The sequence below is a fragment of the Ornithodoros turicata genome, chromosome 1 (genome assembly GCF_037126465.1).
Source record: "Ornithodoros turicata isolate Travis chromosome 1, ASM3712646v1, whole genome shotgun sequence".
NCBI lineage: Eukaryota > Metazoa > Arthropoda > Arachnida > Ixodida > Argasidae > Ornithodoros > Ornithodoros turicata.
Genome location: NC_088201.1, coordinates 52,555,195 through 52,578,154, shown reverse-complemented (window position 1 = coordinate 52,578,154; position 22,960 = coordinate 52,555,195). Strand labels below are relative to the sequence as shown.

General features: G+C 49.1%; 1 protein-coding gene across 1 annotated transcript in view; it reads left to right on the top strand.

Moving 5' to 3' along the window:
- Positions 1-22,960, top strand: part of LOC135378256 (synaptogenesis protein syg-2-like) — a 637,949-nt gene that overhangs the window by 564,524 nt on the left and 50,465 nt on the right. The window contains exon 8 of the mRNA XM_064611235.1: positions 7,088-7,244. Coding sequence (XP_064467305.1) covers positions 7,088-7,244 — 157 coding nt within the window. The remainder of the gene's footprint in view (positions 1-7,087; positions 7,245-22,960) is intronic.

Here is a 22,960-nt window from a genome sequence, read left to right as displayed (position 1 = left end):
TTCAACACCCTCCTAAAAGGGTGTTTAAAGGGTGCAAAACAAGGCATCAAGGAAAAGCACCCCTTCAAAGGGTGTTTTACACAGAAAACACCCTCTAAAAAAGGTGTTCCAGACCATACGGTGTAAAAAGTGATGCGAGTTATAGGGCAAGCCATTTACACCCATAAGGGTGTTTATCAGTTTACAGTGCAGTTGAAAGGCATCCTGACGCCTAAAATAAAATAAGTTCGCAGTGCAACGTTTTTCTAGTGAGCTTGAACAGAACGTTAGTGAACTGTTTTAATTCCATGTTAGCACCGCGAAGTAAGAGAATGTTATGGAACTATTCAAGACAATCGACCTCAGAAAATCCACAGAATCCTTTGCTCTTCACGTTCATTACTACATCAACATTATGTCCGCAATGTACTATTAAAGAGAACAATTCGAACACTACTATATGCATTCATTTCGCCTTTGTTGTTCATCACAACACCCGTAGGTATCAAGACGGTGTGAAGTACACGGTCGCAAGTCCTCACAAACGGTGCGGAGAGCGTTTCTTGGCGGACGGAAGAACTTTACAAAATCTGTCTCGTCCAGTTGAAAGGCATCCTGACACCATCACGTCCATGGGGCACAGTTAGCCGCTTGTGTGATCGCCCAAGCGGAGAATCACTCCGCCATCTTTCTTGGGCAGCTTCAACGTCAGCGAGTCGTTACGAATAACGAAACGAAGAAACTTACCGACACTCTGCTGTGGCACAAGCTCTGCTCCTCGTTTAGCTTCTTCGTTGAGGCTATCGTGCTCGTAACGAGCCGTTACGTGTTGTGATGTCACCACCCTGAACGAACTACAGCTGCCAACGAGGCTGCAATCTTGTCGACCAATGGGGTTGTTTAATTTTGTTTGGATAGCTCGCATGGTTTGTCTATGGCTTGTCGTTGTCACTTCTTCGTCTTCTTTCTCGTCTTCATCTGCATCTTCTCGAGAATATCTCACAGCCCTCATGTAACCACTGGTGTAAATACGATGAAAGGGGAAGCATGTCATTTTGTACACAGTCGTGGAGCAATACATGTTCGTTTCTGCAGAAATTCCGTTTCTGCAAATCTGCAAATGAAGATGTTTCACATTCTAACGAGTGGGTAGACCCACTCGTTAGGCAAACGATCTCATTCGATCGTAACTGGACCGAGAGATTACGCCCCTGTCACTTTTACGAAAAGAGCGCGTCATACACCACGTGCTCGAGCTCCCGAGTGCCTGACGCCTCGTTAGATCATGAGCCACGTAGGCGATGAAGCCTGTGAGCACGTGAACACATTCGTTAGGCAGACGACACCGTCGGTCGTTACGCGAGCAAGAGATTACGCCTTTGTCCCGTTAACGAAAAACGCGCGTCACGCATCACGTGAAACGTGTCACGTGTTCGTGTTAACGAGAGCTCCGCCCCTCGTTGGCTCGCGAACGATGAAAGTGATTAAGCCCCCTCATTGGCTTACTCTTAGTTGTTACGCCACGTCGATGAGTAAGCACGCTTTCTATATCTAGGTGGTGTTGGCACTGCGGTGGCCCTCGGTATGTTTGTTTTTTCTTTGTCTTTTTTTTTTTTTTCTGCGGCGTGCCTTGCAACAGACAAAAATACTTCCTGCGAAGGAATGACGAGAGCAGGTGGCTCTGTTCCGCACACCTTAGAAAAATCATCCGCTCTTGGAATGAGTTTGTAAGAGAGATGGGGAAAGGAAGAGTGCACGTCGTGATGTCACCTACCCTCTGGAGGGGCCGATCATGTGACCCGTGACGTAGACTGCCGCAGCCCAAGTGAGTGTAAAAAGAGCGTGAGCTGAAAGGAAATATACAATGAGAGGCACACGAATTTGCAGACGTCCGCGGCTGCTTTCTCCGATTGTTTTTGTAAATTTGGTTCGGTTGTGACAACAGACTGCATAGCGAAAATATTTTGCGTGGACAGCTTGACCCATGAAACAGTGTTCCGAGCCACGTTAGATGTTACTTCATTGGTCCTTAAAGATAGAGTTCGTGTCTGCGTAAAGGGGGGTCTGCTTCGAAAGGTGGTTCTCCTATTTCATAGTAATGCACCTTCCACGCCATAAATTGAAGGCGCATAGCACTCTGGCGTTATTCGATTTTGTGTCGCACTGGGTCCAGGCTCGTAAAGTCGCTATGCCCAAAGCAAATAACAGCATCACCCATTGCACAGTGATCGAATTTTCGCCAAAGCAAGGAACGGACAACGTTCGTCGCTATTCATGAGCGCATGAAAAATGTGCATAGGGAATCTGCACTTCCGTATGCAAGTGCCGAAAGATGGGCAGCACTGTTTAAGATGGTAGGGAATCGATGGAAGATGACCCAAGGGCAGGTGTTGCATTTGTAGTCGTCATTGACGAAACGCGCTGCAAAACATAAGACATTGTTACGAATAATAGACGTGTGCCGGTCCCTTAGATTTCTATACGAATCTGGGTATTAGTGCTGGATCTGTCGAGATCACTTTTCATAAACATTTGTGACTGCCGAAGGTGGGTACCGAAAATGCCGATGTCTGAAATAAAGAGGAATCGAGTGTCGAGCTGTCACGAAATGTTATACTGTGTGAATGCCCATGTCCACTCCTCACGGGCGTTTGGTGACGAGAAATGAGACGCAAATTCGTGGGATGCTGAGATCAAGCAAGAAAGCATGAAGTAGAAACACTGCTGCGTCAGCCCAGAAATTCGAGGCGGGACCTGATGGGAAGGTGTTCTTTTGTTGCTTTTTTTGTGGGGCCAAGGATTATGTACTCCTCGTTGATTGCCTCCTTTAAACTCCAATAGCACGATCATCTTACAGTCAAGCACAGGTTAAGAAGCTCCAGACTATCGAGAGAAAACGCCGAGGTAAATTGAGCCGAAATGTTATGACAGCGTCCCTACACCATTGCTCGGCGTTTCTGGCCTTCGAAACTCACGATCACAATCATCTGATAAGGCGTGATTTCGTGCCCTGCTACGAACTCACGTGAAGGTCGACATGGCGTATTGGTGAGCTCGATCATGCCGCATATTTGCGCACTCACCAGATAATATCACACCTGCTCTGTTTACAAGTGTGATGTTATCCAGTGAGTGCACTAATATGCGGCATGATCGAAATCACTGGTACACCATGTCGATCTTCACGTGAGCTTGTAGCAGGGCCCGAAATCACGCCCAATCTGATGATTGTGACCGTGAGTTTCGAAGACCCGAAACACCGAGCTATGGGCCCTACACACACACATCCCATCTTGCACGTGCGATTCTGCAGGTATGTGACCCTGAAGCTCCCAATCCACCCTCCCTGTCCTCCAGGTCTGGACACCAATGTCTAGTTCCTGTTTCGTCGTATGTAGTTACCTGCGAGGACATCGATTTCACGACGATGATGAGTTGAAGCCCACGTCATTTCCAAGGGCGTAATCAAACTTTCTTCTGCTTAAGAATGAGAGTAGTACTAGTTTCACTTGGTAACCCCTTAGATAACCCCTGCATCCTATCGAATTCCCTTGAGCACTCGGTGTTTGGAGCGTCGGACGTCTCCTTACGCCCTCAGAATAACGCAGTGTGTGTTTCTAGCTGTGACCATAATTTTCCAGAGTCCCAGGAAAGAGCAACAACAACAAATAGACGAAGTGACAATGAACAATGGAATGTGTTTTCCAAACAACTTTACGCATAACCTCTTAAATTTAGTGCGTCTGTAGGGGTTTAATAGTAGTCTCCTAAGGGATCCCACACGTGGGGCCGGATTGAGCAAGGCTCTTTCACCCTACACTCTTAGCTTCGTACCCTTATAGTAAAGGCAAAAAATTGGCCAAGAAATTATCTCTATTTAGAAGTGTTCAGTGTTCCCTTTCGTTTCTTTTGAATAAAAGCTACGGTGTACCTCTTAAAATATCACGGTTACCTTGATGTTTAGAGTACGGTCCCTTTTACAAAGTGTAACTCTTACGTAGAGGCTTGTGTGTAGCCTTATGGGAATTATCAGCGTTACCTTTTTGTTAAATGACAGCCAGTAGTTTTTTTCCTTACATATATTTACAACCATTCTTCGGTACAAAATCCGAAAACAGACTTTGGAACGGCTCTGCACAGAAGGCTCAAGTGACACTCAAGTTACTTAAGTGACAGAATATAGCAATCATCGGAATAAATTTGAACGCGTCCCAAGAGCGAAATAAATTTTAAAGGCGATGCTTAACTTTAAAGGTTGTTTTTTCTTTCCTAACTAAAATTAAAAGAAAAATTCGGAATTCGGAATTCTATCACACGCAATGAATCTCGCTTTCATAGACCACCGCACCGTGAACTTTTCGCTTAAAGCTGCACCAGAAAGAACTTATTTACGAATGTAGCTACACTTTGGCGCCCGTGTTTTCAGTTCAGCTTGTCGGTAAATTCACTTTTAACGCATTAATTCAATCAATAAAATCAACAGGCAGAAACATTCATGGCGTGAGGGAAGATGCCCGAGTTCGCTTAATATAATCGGGAAGTTCATCTCGTTTTGCGATCTAGTCAATGGACGGCCAAATCGTTACGCTGCAAACAAGAGAATCTTCTAGAATTTCTAGAAGGACAATGAATTTCACCGAAAATCACCTGAAGCAATTTTCAAGCTTATACATTATACCCAATTATATATTTCCAAGGTACGATATTAAAACCTACTTCTCTTTTCCCTTTTTGAGTTGTCGTTTGGTCTGTTGCTATTTCCTTTCGCTGTCTTCTGAACGTTATTTTATTTACTGTTTTTCTTTCTCTTTTTCTGTTTAGGGAGCATCTCAATGTCTGTTCTTCCTTCAGCGACTGACGCGGTGTTACGTGTTGCTTTTACACGGCATGAGGGAACATGTTCGTTAGGCGGACATGTTCGCTGCGCACATGTGCGCGCTGCCATTGTGTCTCTTCACGTGTCAATGAAATTGTTCACATAAAAATTACATCTTCCTGTCCTTCTATTCAGCAAAGGTACAGCCTCAACTAAGTCGACATTCCTACCGATTTCAGAAAGCGCCAAGTACCTTCCGGGTCCATTCTACCAGTAACAGCACAATATGCGTTTATGATTTCCTGTTTCGTCTGTCTCAGAGATATATTTTGGGCAGTCGCATTCATCTCCTGTGCACCTTCCATGGCGAACACCGCGAACGTCCGTACCTGAGAACGGCATGATGCCTGAAAAAGCAGTTTCTGCGTTTAGTGACATGCAGAACGTGTTGAGTATAGAAACAGTTTACCTTTGACACATCAGCGCGACGTCCGTCAGCAGAGTTCGAGCTGGTGACAGCCGAAAACCTCCGATATGAAGAAGCTCATACGATGTCAAAACCGGTAAATTTTCCGTGTCAAAAAATGGCATCCAAGATCTGCAGGCAGTTGCATGTCAAGGGGCGAATGATGAAGAACGAGAGGGCGAAAACCACGTGCACAGCGCGCGGCCAAGGACGCTCAAGTGAGGGTAAAACTTATAAGTAACATAGCCGTTACTTCTATAGATAGGGAACACAAATATTTACAAGTTACACCGTCTGGCACTCGGCCAGTCACTTATATTACCGACGAGTACCTTCTACTGTGACATATACAAGGTGTGTAATGTTGTCAGAAAAGTAGTGTAACTTTCAAACTAGGTGTTACAGCATTTTCAACGTGGCCCTAAAAGCAACCAGATTAAAAGTGTAGTAACTGTTCTCCAATCAGGTGGGGTGCTGTTGGAGTTCGTGTAAAGGATCGAACTCTATACTGTTCCTCAACAAAGTGACGACATCCCGCGTGTCGCTGCCATTGTTTGTAGGATTCTTCCCCCTGAATCCCACGCGTAGTAGAGCCCGACCCGTCTTTTGCCGCAACCAGCCGCCAGCTCGACATCACGAAGAGCAGCAGTCTCTTCCTGACGCGTTTCTTCTCGCTCGACCGACGGCGGACCGGCCTCGGTGGCTCAGTTGGTAGCGTGTTCGCCTTCTGATCCCGAGATCGCGGGTTCGAACCCGGCCGAGGACGCCAGCAACTTGGTGGCAGGGTACAAGTTGCTTAGACACGCCGTTTTCCGCGAGGGACGTTAAATACGGGGTGCCGTGTGATGAGCTTTCGTCGCACGTTAAAGAACCCTCAGGTGGGCAAAAGCAATCCACAGACCGACCGCTGTGGCGTCGCTCATGATCTCAGTTGTCTGCGCGACGTAAACACCCAATTATTATATCGCCCGACCGCGGTCCCAACGTTCTTCGACTTCATACCTGCGACGAAGAGCTGTCCCGTCCGTGCTACGTCTCCCGTTTTCTCTGCTACGTCACCGTCCGTGCTACGTCACCCGTTTTTTCCCGGGAGAGGGGAATACTTCCCTTGCCATCGCTCGTGGCAGATTCAGATGCGAAAACCGGAGGTAAGGCGCTCCACATGTCACAACGGAAAGCCCATTCCAGATTTCCGTTGGTAGCTGCTGCAAGTATTGCGACTTGTGCCACCTGTGACGTGCCGGCCTCACCGGCATTAGTGGATCAGTTGATAGAGTGTCCGTCTACCGGTCCCATAGTGAGGAGTTCGCGGGACTCCTGTAGTGGAAGGGTGTACAAGTTGTCTCAACACGCAGTCTTCCGCAAGGGACGTTAAATACGGTGGTCAAAATTAATACTGACCGTGTCGCTCATCTTGTCTCACGAGCACGATGTAAACCAGGGGACTATCATTATTGCACTACCCTAATTGCGTGACATGTACCTACAGTACATAATGTGTAGTTTTTTGTGTACTTTCCTGAGTTCGGGGGAGGGAGAAATGTGCTGCCCGTATAAAAACTATATAACTTCAGGCAGAAGTTGCCTCAGCATAAGCATCACGGTAAGTGCTCCAGGAGAAGCTTAAATTTTAAAGCTTGGAATTCCATACAAGGTTACCTCGTTCATCATGCACCAGCTATCACGCAGGACAGTATTTATTGAGATACATCGATAAAGTTGAATAGGAACCAACTCTCCCCCATCCTTAGAGAAAGCAAGCTAAGGATGAACCAAAACTTGAAAAGCAATCATGAATTAATGCTGCACAACTCTTTTCCTTGCAGACATCGCCCGACGTTCCTCGAGGCGTGTACTCTCAGACAAGCATACTTCGCTGGACGCCATCTTCCGCTGATAACGGGAAGACGCTCGCCTGCCGCGCTGTCAATAGGAATTTCCCGCAAAGTAACCTGGAAGACACGTGGATGGTAGAAGTTCATTGTAAGTGTTCCTCCATCTTCCTTACAAGATGCCAATTTATATATTCTAAGGGATCTATCCTTGTCTGCAGTTTTAGAACAATGTTGGACGCGCTACCGACGGCTTTTTAACGGCGGATTTTTGCTCTCTTTCTACTCTTTTCTGCTCCTCTTTCCTGTGGTCGTCATGCCTTGCTCTTCCGAGGATCGCTTTAAATCAAAGAGCGTAGAAGATACCCTGTCAGGACCATAGACGTGCGGAAACGGGATTTGTTACCATTCTTTCACACTTTTCTTCATAGGGAAAAAAGCTGCGAAACAGCTTGACTAGTTCCTTGTTGGCTATAGTTTTGTTGGATATACAAGTTCCAAGTTCCTTGTTGACAAGTTCATTGTTTCTTGTTGGATATATTCTTCTCTTGTTCTTCTCACTCCAACGTACTCTCCGAACATTGCGTTTCGTAGTCTGTCATTTGGAAAATTTATTTAGGCTGTGCAGAGCATTATTGGTTTTTATAGTACGGAATTTATCCTCTAGATAGCCTGCACTTATGTCATTGTGTTAGAAGCATTACTTTAATGTGATTTCAATTGTAGGTGGACTCACCTTACGTGTAAATCTACTCCCGGTTATTATATACTGATTTATTTATCTTCGAACAAGGTAAACTCTGTTCCTTCGAGGTTGAGCAAAAAATATGGTGCCCGACTGTAGCCACTGCACCTATGTGCAAGTAGCGTAAGATTTTACATTCAAATATGAAGAATTTTGATAATCATCTTCTCCAGTACATGTTCGGAAGCCCTGTATGCAGTTTTGAAGCCTCAAGAGCAGTCGCTGTTGGTATGACGATGGTGCGCCTGTTGTGGTGGTAGTGCTGTGATGCTGAACACGCCGGTTCTCGTCCGTTGGCAAGCTGCGTGTAAGTGAAGGGCACGAGCGCTTTTGAACTTGAACCTCGGGACCGGTCAAGCATATGCGTGGTAGCGAGCACAGGTTTCTTTGTCAGTTTAACTGGTTACGCAACTCAGTGTGTGTACGCCTAGGACGACGCAGGGCGCACAAGGCCTGAGTACTAAAGGCAGCACTCTGGATAAGTGAATTCGAAAGCAATCGCGACGTGAAATCAGTGACATACAGTAAAATAAATTTATCACCCCCCGGGTAAGAGAATTTATGCTCTTGGAAAACTCCTTCGCGCAGTTTACTATTCACGTTTCCAAAAAAAGGAGTAAATGCTATGCTATGTAAGAGTGATCTCAGTGACAGAGATTCTACACTGGAGTTGGGCATGCTCTTTTTTGTTTCTTATAGTGTACCATTATCCGTGTTTGGGCACACATCGTGCAGACAGTTTTCATAATATCTGTAAAAAAAATTCGACATAGAGGCAAGTGCAACGTCATGCCGTCCGGAGCAGTTGCACGGGACATTCATTCTTGTGCTCTCCAATTACCCAGCAATAAAATAAATACGCAATAAAATAAGCAATATAAGCAAAAACACATAATAAAATAAGCAATAAAATCATAACGTTTCCTGCCACGATGTATCAGGAGAACGCACATATGTCAGTTCAAGACAGAAATTTGCATGCTATCCGACTCAACTTTACGCATATCAGCTTGTGGACCTTTATTTAGCCAAGTGCCATAATTTCCATTAATTATTTTTTCTGCTAAAAATAATGGGATTAACGCGACAGCAATAATCATTCATTATTTTCCCCTTAGGGAATCGTCAGATAAAACTAGTACGGTATCGTGTAAGTACCAGAACTTCAGAACCAGACACTACCACTGTAGTGTCAGATGAGGAATATACTGGGGTTCTTCAATGAAGGTCTTCGACAGTCGTTTCGTTGCGCGAGATTCCGTCGTGCTGAAGCCCGAAGAAGGAATGAGTTAATGCCTCCTAAGAAAGGAAGATTTTTCATTTCATTGGACGGAGCGTGAAATGGGCATTCGACGGATTGTTCTGTTGAAGAGTGGTGGTCGTGAAGTGGTATGTCAAGTTTATAATTCGTACTACGAAGTGTTCCTAGTCGCTCGTTATAGAAGCGTTGTTACGTACACGTATATGCATACTGCCATCCATAACGCCTCAAACGCACCGACCACACCCTTCACCTTAATCTTTCCTTCTGCACTTCAATCTCAGATTCCTTTGTAGTTGGTGAAAGAGCGACATGAGTCTCTTTCTGGTACGACGTTTGAAAGCGCTTTTCGGCCCCTTATCTCTAGTAATAACGAAACGCGATGCTTTTTCTCCTTCGCTTTGCTTCTAAATGTATCGCTGGGGATGTTTTTATCTCCAGGACGAATAAGCAAAAAACAAAACAAAGACACGTCTAACCGGATAATACAAAAAAGATGAGTGGGCAAATGGAACGAATGTGCGATAGCTGAATTTCAAGTACATTATCCAGGCATGTATCTTAATGCACATTCCGATGCGCTAACGGAGTATGGAGAGGCTACCATCGGAGAAATTATGACAGCCATTGTTGCAGAACGCCCCGGCCGGTGAAAATACTGCGACGAACGGGTCGCCTATTCTTCTTCATTCCATTTGCAGATATGCACGGTTCTTTGTACGAAGGCCGCCTATAGCTTACGTCGGAAAGGCTATTTTATATTTCCAGCTCATACACGGTGTGAACGAACAAGGCGTGCTGCGCCCAAAGTCCTGCACTAGGTTACTCCGATGTACGCGTTGGTTTTAAAGTGACTCATTTCACATTCAAAACGACAGATACACGCAAGGAAAAAAGTATGTACTCTTGTCCCACTGGCGGTACAACGATATTTCAAAAGAGGAAGAAATATGATTCCGAAATATTTCCGCGCATGTTTTCCGTCTCTCCGTTTTGCGTGTAGCGAAGACGCACACTATGTGTCTTTAAAGCGCCCTGATTCGCGTAGGAGAATTATTTATCGCACGCCCAATGTAACTTTATCAGAACGAATTGCGTGAGGATTTCTAACTGCATACGTATCAGAAAAGTAACGAGAGTTTTAATGCGCTTTGCGCTTTTCTGATGAATGCACTGTGAAGCAAACGAAAACCAGAAATTAGGCATCACAAATTATTTATTTTGCCTCGCTCTTTCGATTTGGAATTAGAAGTGGACAAGGTGGCTTTCCACCAGCACAGCAGTTAGCCGTAGGGGATGGGGTAACTCCACCAATCATCCTGGCGGTTACCGTGGTACAGGAAGCATCTCGATGAAGGCTGTACTCAGGGATGCTCGCGTGTCTTCTGTCGTGGGTAGTTCTGCTGGACTATCCGAATCCCAGAGCAAGAGGGACTGCACACCGTTCCCTCTCTGGTACCATCATGATCTTTTCCCTGCCCTTTTCTCCCTCTCCCTTGGTGCACTTATCCGTCACTCTGCAGGCAGGGAGACCGCACCTTCCCCACACGTCACCCCACCCTATTTCGCGGTGGCATTCTTCTTCTGTGGTAGCATTAGGAACACGTTCGGACGTCGTTTCCTCTTTTAAGGGTCTGTAGTGGCACGGCATCCCAAGGAAAATGAGGGATGCCGTGTGCGTACGCACCACCCGCACCCAAGCTTCGCTCCACCGCCATTAAACCATTCTCATGCTAACCGTCAGCCTGTGTGGTTGTCCTTTCATTATCCCTCGTCGCGACAACCCACAATTGGTGACCCGAACTACTCTGCTGATCCAACTGCATGCCCTCGGCTGATCGCTTTTGCCATGCAGGATTCCTCGTCCACCAGCAACGTCAGTCGCGTCGCCGTGAGACTACCGCCATTTTGGCCTGCGAACCCTACCATCTGGTTCGTGCAGGTCGAATGCCAGTTCCAACTGGCTGGCATCACCACGCAAGCGACGAAGTATCAGCACGTCGTTTCCGTCCTTCCACTCGAGGTAGCTTCTGATGTGACCAACATTCTCTGCGCTCCGTTGGGCCCTACGCCCTACGACACACTTAAGGCCGCTATCATTCAGCGCACCATGGCATCCGACCGGAAGCGTTTCCAACAGCTTCTCTCCGCTGAAGATCTCGGAGACCGGCGACCATCCCAATTTTTACGGCATATGCAGAGCTTGCTCGGTGACCGCGCCCACACTTTTGACGAAGCACTCCTCAAGGAGCTATTCTTACAGCGCCTTCCATCTACTGTGCAGATGATACCGGCCACTGCAACCAACCTTTCGCTCACAGAGCTGGCGCTTCATGTGGATAAGATTCTGGAAGTGGCGCAGCTTTCACTATAGCCGTCATGCAGGCCACCCTCCCGATGCCCGCTCACGTGTCTGCACCCTGCACTTCGGTGACTGCCCATCCGCCTTCCTTCCGTCCTGCCGAGCCAACAAGCGAAATTTCCGCTCTTCGAGACGACGTTCACGAGCTCCGTGCCCTCATCGCCTCGACGCAGTCGAACCGTGGCCCTGCCTCCCCTCGACGCCAGCAATTCCGTCGCGGTTCACGATCCCGACAATTTCCTAGGTCCCATTCTCCAGAGCGTGCCAACCCTTCGCCATTCTGTTGGTACCACTGGTCCTTCGGTGCTCAAGCTCGCAATTGCCAACCGCCGTGTTCCTGGCCGGGAAACCTTCCCGGGGAGCGCTAAAGGCGGCGAGCGCCCCCCCCCCCCCCCTCCTGTCCATCGGGACCGCCTGTTCTTCGTCCCCGACTTAGCATCTCGTCGGCGGTTCCTTGTGGATACTGGTCCAGAGATTAGTATCCTTCCGGCCAGCAAGGCGAACAAGTGCAAGTTCCCGATTTACCACCTGACCGCTGTCAGCAACACCAGCATTCCCGTTTACGGAGAGCAGTCACTGACACTAAACCTCGGCCTACGTCGTTCCTTCCCCTGGATCTTCAAAATCGCAGCCGTTGACCAGGCTATTATCGGAGCAGATTTTCTGCAGCATTTTGGTCTGCTCGTCGATGTGCGTCGTAAGGTCTTCCTTGACTCGAACACGGGACTGCGCATAGCAGGCATCGGATCAACGCCCCGCATTTCCTTGCCCGCCATCTCCCTCTCGTCCCTTCAGTCTCCCTTCGCTGCCGTGCTCAGCGAATTCCCTTCTCCGTCCCAGCCACCTGATTGGACGAAGCCCGTTCGCCACGACGTCGTCCATTATATCAACACGTCGGGGCCCCCGGTGCACTTCAAGCCGCGTCGTCTCTTCCCTGAGAAGTGGAATATCGCTCGCAGCGAATTCGACCATATGTTGGCTATCGGCATCGCCCGCCCATCCTCCAGCGATTGGGCATCTGCCCTACATATGATCCCCAAGAAAACCGGAGACTGCCGGCCATGCGGGGATTACCGCGCCCTGAACATGGCTACGAAACCCGACCGCTACCCGCTGCCCAATATACAGGTGTAGTAGAAATTAGGAGAAAGTAGCACAAATTGAAGATCTCCCTCTCTACCAGTTAAAACGTTCGATGGGTTCGGCTGAAAACTCGAAGAAAGAAGGCGACGAGGCAATCAGTTCGAGAACAAAATGCAACTAACTTTATTTACAGAGAAACCGGGAAAAAGCGGGAAAGCGTGAAAGGAGAAAAGACACTTCTCAGTGACGGCTCAGGTTACAGCCGGGGACGAGCGTCGTCGCAGCTCACAGTGGGGTTCCGTGAAAAGGGAGCGTCCACTCAACATGCATGGCCTTTTGGCCATCTGCACTTATTTCCTCAACATCCTCCCCCCCCCGAAAGGAGATAATTTTTTAACTCCTTTCAAAGTCTGTCTCGATGGGGTAGAGGTGCTGAACAGGTCGCCTTGTAATCCTTCCTGAGGGAAGTAGAATTTCGCACGCGCGAACTTGTCCATCTCTCCCATAATGAAGCTCGGTGACTCGTGCAGCTCTCCACACGTGTCGCGGGACCTTGTCTTCGTGTAGTAGCACCAAGTCCCCTTTCTGGATCGTGTGTCCACCGGAAACCGAAGAGTGATGCGCAGACCTTAGTTGTAGCATATACTCTTTTCGCCAGCGTTGCCAAAACTGGTCTGCCACTTTCTGGCTATGTAACCATCGTCGGGTAACTGAATCGGCGGACGAACTTTCCGGTCGGGATGCAGGTCGATCGGGAAGTGCGGTCAGTCGTCGTCCTATGAGCAGGTGGGCCGGCGTGAGAGCGTCCGGCTCCGTCGGTCTTGATTCTAGATATGTGAGCGGACGAGAGTTTATGGCAGCCTCAGCATCCAGTAGGACGGTTTCGAGTTCCTCGAAGGTCAGCGTTTGTCGTGCGAGCACCCTTCGGAGAGACTGTTTAACGGTACGGACTAGCCGCTCCCACCAGTCGCCCCACCACGCTGCACGTTCCACGATAAATCTCCATTTCACCCTCTGCGTGGCAATGAAATCCTGGGTCTCCCTTTGACGTAGCATCTTCCAGAGAGCTTGGATCTCCCTGGAGGCACGTTTGAAAGTGAGCGCGTTATCGGAATATATTGTCGCTGGAAGTCCTCTTCGTGCAATGAACCTTCGAAAAGCGAGCATAAACGACGCCGCAGTTAGGTCGGACACCAGCTCCAGGTGTATCGCCCTCGTCGTCGCACAGGTGAATAAAGCGATGTAGGATTTCTTAGATCCTTCGTGTGACTTGGTGAAGAGCGGTCCGGCAAAATCGATACCGACAACTTCGAAAGGATGGCAGCGGTGTGTGCGATCCGCCGGAAGTGGAGCTGTGGGTGCAGCCGCTGGCTCTAGACGGAAACGAAGGCAAACTTGACACTTGAAAATGACTCTTTTCACCAGCTGTCGAGCACGCGTGATCCACCACCTCTCTCGTAGTTCGTTGAGAGTGGCTTGCACTCCTCCGTGCAGTGTGCGGTAGTGCGCGGCTTCCGCGATCATATACGCCAGACGGTGATCCTTTGCCAAGATGATAGGATGTTTTACACGTTCTTCTTCGTTTGCGTAGTGCAGCCTACCTTTCAGACGCATGATGCCCTCCTCGTCGAGGAAGGGTTGCAGGTCGGCTATCTTGGATGTCGAGAGAACAGCGGCTCCATCTTCGAGACGATCAATTTCTGGAGCATAACTGTCTCTTTGTGCTCGTTTCACCCAGAACGTCTCCGCAGTCGTTATCTCCTCGGCTGTAAGCCACGGGGAAGCCTCTGGTGAAACTTTACGACATTTGTTGATAAAGCGCATAACCCAAGCTGTCACACGGAGAACTCTCGAAAAGCGGCTAAAGTCTTCGAGCTTTAGCAGAGGGGCCTGGGGGACGACCACTACCTGAATGACTGTAGCTGAGGGACGACGTGCCTCGTCGTCCGTTTCGCTGTGCGGCACGGGCCGGGTCTCGACATCTGGCCAACTCTCATGGCCCCGTCTGAGCCAGTCAGGTCCGTGCCACCAAGCGGCACAGGCTCTGAGCGCTTCGACGGGCATTCCTCTGGTTGTGCAATCAGCAAGGTTCTCCTTCCCTGGACAGTAGCACCAGTCGTCGGGGTTACAGATGGACTGAATTTCGTTTACGGGGTTGCAGACGAATGGCTTCCATCTCGCCGCAGATCCTTTGATCCAGTGCAGCACTATACATGAGTCCGTCCAGAAATAGACCGGAAGAGCGCCCACCCGGAGTCCTTCTTTAAGAAAATCTGCTGTTCTGGCCGCGATAAGTGCGCCCAGTAGCTCTAGTCTTGGGAGTGTCAATTTCTTCAGAGGAGCAACACGGGTCTTGGCGAAAAGTAGGTTGACCTGTGTATTGCCAGCACTGTCCTCGATCCGCAGGTAGGCAGATGCTCCATAGGCTAGTGGGCTGGCGTCTGCGAACACGTGGAGCTGTAGAGTGTTCGGGCCATCCAGATCTCGTTGTAAGTGACGGTCGATCGAGATACTGAGTAGATCAAGCAGCTCCGAACGCCAGGCGCACCATTCTTGACGTAGGTCAACCGGTAGTTGTTCATCCCAGTCGATGCTTCTCTCCCAGAGTCGCTGGAACAGTAGTTTTGCTCTTATTGTAAACGGTGCGATGTGCCCCAGTGGATCAAACACCCTCGAAGCAGCTTGCAGCACGCATCGTTTGGTGTTGTGAGACGGGTGCAGAGCGTCCAGGATGTTGTTTCCCGTGAACGTCAAAGTGTCGCTTTTTCTGTCCCAGGTGATCCCAAGAACTCTTGTCACCTCTTCAGTCGTTATCGCCCGATGTGTTTCTGGCACCTCCGAAAACTGGTCATCGAAGTAGTTTTGCAGGTCAGTCGAGTTCGATGCCCATTTTTTCAGTTCCATTCCAGTTGCGCTCATTATCCGGCTCGTCGCGTCGACGATGTTCCTCGCCTCCTCAGGTGTAGATGCGCCGGCGAGAAGATCGTCCACGTAGAATGAGCTGGCAATTGTTTTGGCGATCTCCTGGTCCGGTCCCTGGATGCTGCTCAGATGGTGATGGAGAGTAGCTCCTAGCAGGAACGAACTTGCTTTGGTGCCGAATGGCACCCTGGTCATCCTCCATTCTTCAACATTAGGGAGTGGCTGATCTGCCTCTGGAGAGCGCGAGAACCAGAGGAAGCGCAGAGCGTTACGGTCCTGTTGGTTGACGGAAACCTGGAGGAAGGCCTTCTTAATGTCGGCTATGACTGCCACGTTGTACATGCGGAAACGCAATATGATGGGGACCAGGTCCGTGTTCAGTTTTGGTCCCCTTTCCAAACAGTCATTGAGCGACAGTTCCCCGGGCGCATGAGAAGACGCGTCGAACACTACTCTCACGCTCGTGGACTTTGAATCCTGTCGAACAACGGCTCGGTGAGGCATGTAATATGTCCGATCGTCCTCAGACGTTTCGACCGGAACCCTTTCGGCATGTCCGTTGTCCAGGTAGCTGCGGATAGCTCGATCGTATTCATCGAGAGCTCTCTCCTTCTCCAAGCGACGAACGGGTCTTACCAGTCGGCCCTGGGCCACCTCGCGGTTGTCATGAAGATGACATTCAGCGGACTTCCAAGGCAGTGCAACGACGTATCGCCCCTCTTGCATTGTGACATTTTGCCGGAAGTCGTCCCATACACGGTCGTCGATTTCACGACTGTTCTTGGAGTCGTCGATAATGCCGATGCTCTCCAACTCCCACAAGGTGTGCAGCGATGTGGCTGTTTCATCCTGTAGGTAGACTCCCGTCTTCAACACACAAATCATAGCATTCGAGTCTGATGAGCCGCTTTAGGCAGACGTGGGACCTTGGAAAGTCCAGCCCAGGCTTGTCTCGATGGCGACCAGTCCGCTGGTGGATGCGCTGCGTCTAATTTTTCCAGTGGTGAGCTTCCAGAGTTGATCGCAACCCAACAGCAGAGAAACCCCGAACTCGGCGGGTATGTCGGGGAACAACAGCTCGTCGGCTATGTAGCCATCTTCCGCACGTATGGATCGAACGAGCTCATGTTCCACAGGAGTCTGACAAATGTCACGACAGATGAAAGGCACGGTGATAGCTCGCACAGTAAATTCTGTTGGTGCGAACTGACTCCGTAACCGGACTTCCACTACATTGCATCGCTGTCGTTGTGGAGTGGAGGCAGTACTGCCGAAAGTGTTAAGGCTCACCGTGATGTTGCCCAGCACGTTGAGGCGAAGCTTGTCGGCCACATCTTCTCGGATAAAAGTTTGCTGACTGCCTCCATCAATTACTCCCCGGACGTACGCGCATTTCTTGTCGCCCGTGACCCAGGCGCGGAAAGTTTGCAGCAGCACGGTGTTACTCTCCGCAGCGGTGTCTTCAGCTGCCAGCATAGTAGCTGTCGCACCGTCAGCGTTTCTCTTAGGGGTCGTCCAGGATGGGTCGCACATCGCCACTGCATGCCTCCCGCCACATTTAGGACACCGCATTTTTCCTCGGCATTCTTTAGCACTGTGACCTCGTTTAGTACACCGAAAACAGCGTCGATCATCAGCCAGCCTCTTCTTCCGCAGATCCAGGGGAAGTGGTCCAGTACAGCTCTCCGTTGTATGCGCAGAATCCGAACAAAAGAGGCAGCCGTACTTAGGAACTGAGGCGCTGTGTAGTACCGCGGCCGAAGGCGTACTGCGGTGGTTGAAGCCCTGTCGTTTTTTGGGCGCTATGGAAGGTTTCTTTCTATCTGGAGCCAATCCGCTGCGTTCTCGACTTTCTACCTCGATCCGAAAGAAACGAAGTACATTGTTTAGTTCTCTCGTGGCCTCGGATGTGGCGTCCGTCGATGCGTCCGAAGCGCCGTGCGTTGAGTTCGATTCGGAGCTGTCCTCGTCCTGCTGTTTACGATTTGTAGAGCGATGGTATTCCACTACAATGTCCGTAGGGAGTGACGACAATAGGATTTCAGACAGCATAGCAGAATAGTTCGCGCTGGAAACTCCCAGGGATCGGAGACCACGGACGTTCATCTGTACGTTGTCGTATAGCTTACGCAGTCCATATATGTCATCTGCTGATGTAACGGCCGATAGGTTGCGGAGCTTAGAGAGATGTTGTTTTTCTATCCGCCCGCGGTCACCAAAACGCTGTGAAAGGATTTCCACCGCGTCGTCGTATGATGCCTCCGACGTCTGCAAGCCGGCGATAGCCCCAGCTGCCGGACCATGCAGTAGCGAACGGAGATAGTGGAACTTTTCGATCTTGCTTAGCCCCTCGTTGTCGTGAACCGTTGTTCTGAACTGTTCCCAGAACCCTTGCCAATCAGAGAGGTCTCCACGAAATTGCTGTAGGCTAAGCTTAGGAAGTTTCACTCCAGGACGTGGGGCATGCGGCGTTCTTGATACGTCTGTCTGTACGTTAGAAAGCTGCGATGGAGACGGCGACGTCTGAGATTGCGACAGTCTCCAACGCAGGTTGGCAATCGTTTCCGTCGCTCTGTCTTCATAGTCCATTACAGTGACGTACTCGCTTTCGAGTTCCTCCTCTCGCACATGCGGTTCTATCTCTTTGTTGAGAGTAGTCAAGTCACTGTGACTTACTGTGAGTCGTTCCAGTAGGCTGTTGATCACATCCAATCTGGAAGATCCATCGTTCAGCGCAGCCATGGCGTCGTTAATGAGCTTCGTTGTTTGTGTACGACGGCTGGCACGTTTCACTTTCAGGCGATCCATGTTCGTTGCATTCACGTAGGACTGTCGACGCAGTTCACAGTTAGAGTTCCAGCTTCCCGGGTTTCGGCACCAAAATGTAGTAGAAATTAGGAGAAAGTAGGAGAAAGTAGCACAAATTGAAGATCTCCCTCTCTACCAGTTAAAACGTTCGATGGGTTCGGCTGAAAACTCGAAGAAAGAAGGCGACGAGGCAATCAGTTCGAGAACAAAATGCAACTAACCTTATTTACAGAGAAACCGGGAAAAAGCGGGAAAGCGTGAAAGGAGAAAAGACACTTCTCAGTGACGGCTCAGGTTACAGCCGGGGACGAGCGTTGTCGCAGCTCACAGTGGGGTTCCGTGAAAAGGGAGCGTCCACTCAACATGCATGGCCTTTTGGCCATCTGCACTTATTTCCTCAACACAGGATTTCACCATGAACCTCGCCGGGGCCAAGTATTTCAGCAAAATCGATCTAACTAAGGCATACCACCAAATTCCCGTAGCGCCAGAGGACGTTCCGAAAACAGCCATTGTGACACCTTTCGGGCTCTTTGAATTCCTGCGCATGCCTTTCGGCTTGAGGAACGCTGCACAGACGTGCCAGCGTTTTATTGATTCGATACTGCGAGGACTCCCCTTCGTTTTCGCGTACATGGATGACCTCCAAAACAGGCCACTAGCCACCGCCAAAACAGGACACTAGCCAAAAAGCTGCGGAAAGGAAACTGAGGGTGCATATCATGTGTAAGGAAACCAGGCCGAATTAACTCGACCCAAAAAGGCGATTCAGTGAAGGGAGAACCGTAACCCATGCTTCGCTAAGCAGTATCCAGGTACGTAACTGAATGGTCAGTAGCACCTGTTGTGTTGCTTGGTATATGATGAGAAGCACGCACCGTCAGATTCACGGTATACTCTTTATTCCGCCATCTTGATAATCCCCCTGGTTGCCAGCACAACAATCGGGGCAGTTTGTATGGACGTGGATGATACAGTGACATAATAGCACAGGTAATATATGACATTCCCCCTCCACCCTATATGTAGAAACGATTTCTGGAAGAAATATGGGTGAAAACACAAATGGATAACGCGAGATAACAAAAGGTTCAAAAGTCACAGCTCTCCCTCTTGCAGCTCTAGGTATAGTTGAGCCTGTCTGGTGTCACACCTCTTAAACTTTTGATGGGGTACCGGTTGGGAGAACCAGAGTCCTGTGCGGAAACACCGTCTGGTGGATCGTTGCTGGTTTGGTTTTGTGGGTCGTCGCGTCTGGTGTCATCAAGCAGTTCGTCGTCTTCGTCGCTATTTTCTACGTTAGGTGTGTGCTTATACTCCGCTCCAAGTTTTTTGAAGAAGCTTGCATTCCGTGTGATGATATGATTATTTCTTTTTGCTGAAATTTGACTGCCTATAACTTCTACGACAATATAAGGCACCGGGTCAAATGTCGACGTCAACTTACTAATCTTCTTTTGTTTGACCAAAACAACATCTCCTTTTTGAAGAGTGTGTTCCTTAGTATGTCGTTTTTCGTCTGCTCGTTCTTTCGATATTTCTTTTGCTCTTGTATCGTTCGAGAGAGTAGCGTCGCGTGTGTCCGTGGTCTCACGGTGTACCGAACTCGGCAAGGTGGTCAACATTTTCCTTCCAAAGAGAAGCTCATATGGCGAAAGCTTTGTAGTGGTGTGCGCAGTAGCACGGTAGCAGAGCAGAAAGTTATGTATTTTCTGCATCCAGTTCTGCTCTTCCACATGGCACGTTTTAATCGCTTTCATGAGTGTTTGGATGAAGCGTTCTGCCTCTCCATTCGCTTCAGGCCACAACGGAGTAACTCTGTGATGTCGGAAACCGAGTTCCTGTGCGAAGAGTTTAAACTCTGAGGAGTTGAAAGGAGGTCCGTTGTCAGTTTTTATTTGCTTCGGGATGCCGAATTGTGACAGAGTTCTTCTTAGCACTGCTATGGTTGATGACGCTGCGGTTGACGGAACGACTTCCACTACCGGGAAACGGGAATATTCGTCTACAAGTACCAGAAGGTACTTTCCATTCGGAAATGGGCCTGCAAAGTCCATCGCAAGGTTTTCCCATGGCCCGTCAGGCAGTGGAGTTGGCTTTAGAGGATCGCGTTTTGGTCCATGTGTGACAGCTCTGCATGGAATGCAATTGCGCACTGCCTTTTCTACGAGGGTATCCATTTTGGGAAACCAAACGGACTCGCGGAGCAGTTGTTTAGTCTTCACCATGCCCATGTGTCCTTTGTGGGCAAGCTGAACTGCACGTTCCTGAAGACCTGAAGGGAGCAGTAACCTTGTGCCTCGCAGTATGAGACCTTGTGGCGTCACAGACAGTTCACTCTCTAGAGGCTTGTAGGGTTTGACGTGCGGCTTATTCCACAGATCGTGCCTCATAGAGGGGCATGCTTGAATTGCTTGTGTGAGTTCTTGACACGTGACATCGGCCAATGTTGCCTTAATGACTTCCTCGGTGTTTATTGCACGAGGTACTGCGATTCTTGACAGGAATAAGACATACTCGTCAGGTACCTTGCTGGTTCGAAACCTTGGGTTGGTTTGCACTACAGGATGTCGGGACATGTAATCTGAAGGATTTTCTGATCCTTTCTGGTGTTGTACAGTGAAGCTGTACTGCTGAATTCGTAGACACAGTCGTTCAATCCTTGCAGATGGTCGCGAACTTGGATTTGTCAGAATATTCACAAGCGGTTTGTGGTCAGTGTGTAGCACAAAGCAGGTTCCGTAGAGGTAGATATTGAAGTGCTCTATGGCCCAGACCGCAGCAAGAGTCTCTTTCTCGATTTGCGAGTAGCGTTCCTCTGCCTCTGTAAGGCTACGGCTGGCATATGCCACTACACGAGTTCTGTCACCACCATCCTGCGCGAGGATGGGTCCTAATCCCTTTGGACCTGCATCAACTGTGAGATGGGTGGTTTTGTTCTGGTCGAAGTAGGCCAGGTTGCTGCTTTGAGTGAGCACATCTTGTAGCTGGTTTAGTGCTTTTTGATGCTCTGTTGTCCAGTTCCATGGTGTTTCCTTCTTTGTCAGGGAGCGTAAAGGCGCTGTTAGCTGGGCTAGGTTAGGAATGAACCTGCCACAGTAAGTGATCATTCCAAGAAGGCTTCTGACCTCAGACACATCTCTTGGAGGTGGCATATTTAGGAAGCCTTGTACCTTAGCAGGATCTGGTTTGATACCTTTCTCTGAGAAGATATGTCCGAAGAATGTTAGCTCACGCTGGAAAAAACAGCATTTTTTTGGACTTAGTGTGATTCCACAGTCGGTGAGGCGTTTCAGGGTAGCGTCAAGGGAGTCGTTGTGTTCTCTTTCGGTCTTGCCATATACCAGGATGTCGTCGCTGATGTTTATTAGGCCGGGAATGCCCGCAAGTACTTGACGAACCGTATTTTGAAAAAGTTCAGCGGCTGCGTTTATTCCGAAGTTCAACCGCTTGTACCTGTAAAGTCCCATGTGAGTTGCGAACGTTGTGATATGACGACAGTCTTCCTTAAGTAGCAGCTGATGATAGCCGTCGTTTAGGTCTAGTTTAGAGAACATCATTGCACCGTTTAGGCAGGTAACGAGGTCTTCTAGTGTAGGTGATGTATGGCGTTCTCGTATAATAGCTTGGTTAGCGCGGCGCATGTCAACGCACTGACGCACTTGGTCAGGAGCGTGTGGCTTTGGAACCACGACTATGGGGGACACCCACGTCGTTGGACCCGTGGCTTTTTCAATAACATCTAGCTGTATCAGCCTGTCGATCTCCTTTTCTACTGCTTCACGAATGTGAAATGGAAGAGGGCGTGCTTTCTGTGCGACTGGTGGAACCGTAGGTTCGATGTGGAGCTGAACTTCAAATTCCCTTAACTCTCCAAGGCCAGTGAACAGTTTGGGGTACTTGCTTAGAATGTTTTCTTTGCTTGTCGCCACGTTGTAAGCAATGGATATGAGCCCAAGTGCTTCAGCCAACCGAAAACAAAGCAATGACTCACTAGGCGTTGCTGTGACAAGGACGGTATCTTCCACCACCGAAGTCTTGTAAGAGAATGGTGCCCGGAACTTTCCTAGTAACGGAAGCTCATTCTTCGATCCATATGCAAAGACCTTTGGCACGGGCTTGACAAGTTGGGGTCGTTGCGGGATGCTATTGTACGTATCAAGGCTAATTATGTTCACCGTAGCGCCTGTGTCTATGATGAATTCTAACTCCTTGTTGAAGACAGTGAGCATCACCCTCGGGGCTTTAGAACTTTTCGGGAACAGTGCAAAGGCTTCATCATCGGACTCGCTGTCTGCACTCTGGTTTGTAACTTCATGAACGACATTTGGGTCTTCGCTTGTGTTGTTTTTACTGCGGCACACGACTGCGAAATGGCCACGTTTCCGGCACGCATTGCATGTTGCATTTCGTGCTGGACAAGACTGTTTTCCGCCTTTGTGAGGCCAAGCACCACCACAGTTGAAACACTGCTTGTCTTGACGCGTGCTCGTTGACGTTCCCGTGTCAGTAGATGCGTTGCTACGTTGAGACTTCTTGCGTGTAAGACGATGCACATCTGTAGACATGGATGCCTCAATATCGTTCACTTGTCGAGTTGTAATTTCGTAAGTGCGGCCTTGTGTCAGAAGCTGGTCAAGTGTTGCATCTGTCTGTAGTGCGAAGCGTCGGAGTTTTGTGGACGTT